Source organism: Hypanus sabinus, chromosome 26 (genome assembly GCF_030144855.1).
Source record: "Hypanus sabinus isolate sHypSab1 chromosome 26, sHypSab1.hap1, whole genome shotgun sequence".
NCBI classification, from domain to species: Eukaryota; Metazoa; Chordata; class Chondrichthyes; order Myliobatiformes; family Dasyatidae; genus Hypanus; species Hypanus sabinus.
This window is the reverse complement of record NC_082731.1, coordinates 24011913-24017771: the sequence shown is the minus strand read 5'-3', so window position 1 is coordinate 24017771 and position 5859 is coordinate 24011913. Positions and strand designations below refer to the sequence as shown.

Sequence of the window (5859 nt, the reverse complement as noted above, 5' to 3'; positions counted from 1 at the left end):
GATAGAACCAAGATCAGGAGCACCTGCCCGAAAGGATACAGAAAGAGGGGAGGCTGATTAATTCATAGAATCTAGGAATGCAATTATGTAAGTTGTAGTGGGCTTTAGAAATCTGTATCGATGCCCGTATGATGAAGCAGAGTAACTGGAAGGTTAAGTATTTTCTTGTGTTATGTGATTCCGTCGAATGAATCTACATCCAGTGCATAGAAAGACAAAGTGGCAAACGGAATTAAAGGAGGGAGATGCAGACGAAATTGGCAGAAGATAATAAGATTTAAATGCCTATCCAATCTTCGTAGAATGAATCCAACCGACCACTGTCATGTACGTGGGAAATTTTGTGTTCAGAATAAGGCACAAACCGCAAGCAGAAATAAAACATATCAGCCACTGACATGCAGGAAAGAATGAACATAGTTTTCTCCAATTAATTCTAAGATAGGACCGGAAATGTCATAACAACTGCTTAAAAAATATAAGTAATGTTTAGGGAACCGAACCTTTATATGAGCACCTGCTAAAATCGGCTTGAAAATTCGTCTCAGTCTTCAGCTGCTTAAAAATTAAACTGAGAGTCTGCACGCTTCAATCTCATTAATGTGATGACAAACTACAGTCCAAGATGGAGAAGAGTCTACAGTCCATAATGGGGAAATGTATATGAAAAAATCAGCATGGAACTGAAACATAGTGAATTCCTCCCATTATGAATTTGTTGGCTCTACAAAATTGCTCCATGAAATCAATTTCTTTCATTCACATAGATTCACACAGTATCAAACATTTTCATAACAGCAATGCGTCCTCCAAATGCCATGTAATCCTGATATTTATACTGCACCAATTCCGTACAGTAAACGGAACTGACAATAAATATATCAAATGAGATACATTTTAAATGACATATGCTTGCATAAAAGCAAAGATTCTTTATCTTATTTGGGACAATGTTTCTGATAGACTTAGGTCAAACAGCAATAATCCTCCTTTACGTTCCTACAGAATCCATTTCTCCACCGTCTCAGATACCTGAACTACAGACTACTCTTGCTGGCAACGTCAGATTAAAGTGTAATTATGATGTGCATTGTCGCAAAACGTTACACTGGTATCGGCAGCTTCCAGGACAGCCACTCATACATCTGCTCCAGAGACAAACTTATGGAGAACAAGATGAAATAAAAATCGCCGGTGAACGAATTACTGCTGTTCTAGATCCTAATAAGAAAATCAGCCAGCTGACGATCACAAAAGTGCAACTGAGCGACGCTGCAGTGTTTTACTGCGCAATTAGTACGTTCCCAGCACTGTGATGCCTCAAATTGTCAGCGCTCTACAAGAACCATTGTGCCTCTTTTTGCAAACACACAGTGCTTCTGAACAGCGAAAGAACAATTCAAAAACTCATTTAGCAGTATCATATAAATACACCGCTGCCGAGCACGGCATCAACAGCACGAAACCGCAGTGCGGTGTGATTTTTCGTAGAAAGGTGATAGAGAAAAGAAAAGTACCAAAATCAACACGCAAAATATGCTGGAGGAAATGATGATGTTCTGATGGAAGTTCTTGGCTCGATAATTTACCTCAAAGTTAGCAGTCGATCTGCCGATTTCTTCCAACATTCTGTCTGTGAAAAGGGAAGACACAAATGTCTTCAGAATTTTCTCCTGGAGCGAAAAGATGTCATTTCCTTGAGTAAATTCGCGTTTTATACCACAAGACATAGGAAAAGAGTTGGGACGTTGCACTCATTGAGGGTGCTCATTGTGGATCCTGAATCCTAATACATTTTATGCCACATCTACGTGCTACATGCAATCTACCAATCATATGAATGTCGCAAAATTGCAAATACTCTGTGTCGAGGAAACGGCGACATGAAAGTAGCGCAAAGGTTCCAGGATTTTGAAGAGTTACAATTACGCAGAGCCCATATGACGAAGAATAAGCTGTCTCGTTTTTACTTGGATATGTCTCCGTATTGAGATAAATGTAATAATGGAGCAGCTTCACTCATTTATATTTTTTCGACATGTCCGATTAATGAGAAAATATTGGAAAGAACGATTTAAAGCGTTCTCGTTTTTTTTTTTTCAAAATAAACTGTAACCCTATTCCTTTCATCGCTTTATTTGGTATCGTTGCAAGAAAGGATATAATTTTGGAGTCATCTTACTTGCACATTTTGGCTTATATTTCTATTATACACCGAAAGACGCTCTTGCTTAAATGTAAAGAAGCGGCCCCCCACTATTCATGCCGAATAGTTACGTGATGTGATTTTATGTTCAAATTTAGAAAATATTCCCATATTCAATCTCGGAATCTCGTCAAGACTTTCGACCATCGTGGGGACATTTTCGGAATTATATTCAAAACCTTTGATTTGCTGTAAAAGCACAGATGATGTCTAATATCTTCCCTTTTTTATTTACCAGAGAGCTTCAGTCTTGGTAGTGGGTTAGATTTTTATACTATAAAATTGCAACTGTTCAACGTTACGAATTAATTATTCTGCATGAATATAGGTCAAGGAATCCTCATATGCGATTTAGTATAATGTATCTATATAATAAACTATTACCAAAGATAACATTATAATCTATTGCTTCAGATCTATACGACATCAGGATATACAGATATCATTCCGTTTCTGTCATACCCACGCCCGTGTCCTTATCACGATGCAATTATACAGAGCCTGAATGTATCTTAGACGCGTGTAAAATGTTTTTCCAAAGATTATTAACATGTAGTCGCTAGACATTGAGATGTCATTGTTGCGTTCACATTCTACTGATACCATGAAACCTATTAAAATGAAACTGCTCTGCTTGGGTAATTACCTGCTATTCCGATTAATTGGATTTATATAATTGGAGGGATTCGAGTTACTAGGAGAGGGTTTGCAACGTAAACATCTCGTCGTTACTATTTGGGAGGAATAATCGTACTTCCAGTAACTCATAAGAGATAACTTAGGTTTTGGCATGTCCTTAATTTCCATCAATTTAGTCCGAGCAGAAACTTGCTCCTATTGGGAACCCCAAGCAATACTCCAAAGACACATTCATTAGAAGGAATACCCGGTTCTCTATATTGGACAACAAAACAAACCAATTTGCTCTATTAGTGATTAGTTCTGATACATTGCCGCTTCCATACCTTTCTAAATAAATGCATTTCTGCAAAAAATGCTACTTTAACATAAAGCTGAAGTTTCATATGCTTTGGTGCCACGGTATTGTAGCGGTTAAATCAACTCTATTCGAATTCAGGGAGAAAGAGTTCGGAGTTCAATTCCAGGTAAACTGTAAGTATTCAGTACGTCTTGGCCATGGAATGCACGAGTGTTGATCGGATGTTCTGGTACCCTTCCACATTTCATATACGTATCGACTAGCTGAAGTAGTCATTTTAAAATGTCTTTTGAATAGCTGCTGAAAAAAATTGTGGTTTTCAGTTAACTGTGGGGTTACGTATTTCGAATGGATTGTAATGGTCTATTCTGTGCTGTGCCGTGAGATAAACAACTACATAGATGTTGAAAATATTTTCTTTTTAACTAACATGTATTCATTCAGACATACGGTACTTAAATAGGTGCATAATAGATCGTTAACCGCACATTTATATTGATATATCTTATATTTCCAGAAACACTCAAGATGCAATCCGATACTATCAGTCGCTTCCACATTGAGAATTTCGCTTTAAACTCTATGGCTAACTATCCCGTTATCTCGTGACTGTTTAGACGGATTAAGAAAGATGTTTGTAATGAACACATCGTTCTTTCCATGTACTTTCATTCAGAAAACAGTTTCCAATTTACGTTGCAGCTATCAAATACTCGCCGATCTGTACGTGGGAAGAAGTGTGGGACATCCGGGCAAAAAAAAAAAAATGATACAGGATGCGAAGTATTTATATCCATTCTCGGCGACTCTACAGCTCACACTCTCACACAAGCCGTCCACTATTCCTTCGGCTGACTAATATATTTTCGCGTCTCTGTTACTGTGATTCCTTGCAGGACGATTCTCCCTAAGCTCTCAGCTAAACTACATTTTACTTTATCATAGAAACATGGACCGCTTTGCAGAATATAGTAAATTTTAATCTTTCAGAAGTCAGCAAATATTCCAGAAACGAACCCCGTATACCCTGTAAGAATGCAATGCAAAGCAAATTTAGCGACCGTTTGTTTTCTAGGATATTGTGGCCCTTATTAAATCGAATAACAAGGTTCACAGTGGGTAAGCTCTTCCAGCAAGTCAGGTACTGTACGTGATGTAGAAGATGTGAAAAACATGTCAAAGAGAGACATACACAGGATACATGGGACTGCTTTAACAAACAATGGAAAAGTGATTTCTAGGGGCTTTTACATATAAAATGACACAGACGCATATCAAGAGGCAATCTTTACGAACATTGTGACCATCTTCCCATGCACCCAGACTTGACGGGAGAGATCATGAGTGGATAATCTTGAATGATTGTTTACATCAACAAAACATCAGTGAAGTCAAAAAAACAATGGTGCCGTTTCCTTTGGACCGACGGAAAGGGGACAACTGTAAATATTATCAAGTTCTTCCCTGGAGCTCCGTAGAATGAGTGGTCATTTTATTAAGGTGCAGAAAACAAAGAAGGAATCTGGTAGTTTCAATGGAAATAGGCTTTTTTCCCCTTCGATGTTGGGAAAATTTGCAACTATAGGTCATGGGTAAGAGTAAAATGTAAATGTTTAACGTCTTCATGAGGGAGAAATCATTCATTGGGGGTCAGGAGTGGAATAATCTGCCAACAGCAGTGGTGAACGAGGGTCTGATTCCCCCATTTAAGATTGCTTTCCGCGCTGTTGTTCCACACTGCTCTAAATCTCTGTGAGATTCTAGGAGTTGGAAGGAAAAACGAAGTAGCAGAACAAATTAGCGAAATTCAAGGCGCAAGGTTATGCTGTAATAGTGTCAACTGTCATCGATCAGCACACCATACACCAGTTAATGGCTCGTTCTTGTTTTCATAACAGATATCCGAACACAAACAGGATGGATTCACTGCTCAAATCATGTTCTGCATCTAAACTAAATGCAAGGTGCACTGCAGATGCTGTGGACAAATTAGCACGTACAAAGGCTGGATGAGCTCAGCAGGTCGGACAGCATCCGTTGAAAGGAGCAGTCACCGTTTCGGGCCGAGACCGTTCGTCAGTACTATATCTAAACTAGTGTCTACGTTGTGTGAATGATTAATTATAGTAATCAACGCTTCCTGCACTAAATGAGTGCATTTCTAAATAACTCTGTGCGTAGATTTGGTTTAATTCTAAACTCCTCACTGTTCCTGTTTTTTTTTTAAATATTTTACAGGAGCATTCGGCGATTATTCAATACCTCAGTATCCGCCTGACCTAACGTAATCGTTTCAGAGACTCCCTGGATGTGGCTCTGTGAGAGAAATATTATACTTTACCTCACCTGTCTTAACATTAAAGGTTTTCGTAGTAGAAAATAATACAACTATTAAAATTAATTGTTTAACGAGTTGGCCAAGTAAGCACTCTTAAAGTCGACGCAATTTTTTTTTAATTTTTTATTATTTATTTATTTATTTTTTGCACACAACTGGGAGGTGTGTTCTGCACCTCCCGCTTCAGACTGTGGCTCGGCTGAACTGCGATGTGTAGAATTGAAGGATCTGCCCTTGTACAGTTTCTCGCGAGACGTTCTACAGGTAACTTTCGATGAATGCATGATCACGTACAACTATACTCCCATGTTACGCAATTTATCCAATAAACGTAGTGCTCGTTTGCATACGTTTTCAGCTCTACCGCTGACGAAT

The 5859-nt window shown here is 38.5% G+C and overlaps 1 gene segment (V, D, J or C); it reads left to right on the top strand.

Annotated features, from left to right (window-relative positions):
* Positions 1 to 950: 950 nt before the first annotated feature.
* LOC132381700 (T cell receptor alpha variable 10-like) lies at positions 951 to 1316 on the top strand. The segment is given in 1 exon segment: positions 951 to 1316. A coding segment is annotated over 1 exon segment (366 nt).
* Positions 1317 to 5859: the final 4543 nt, after the last annotated feature.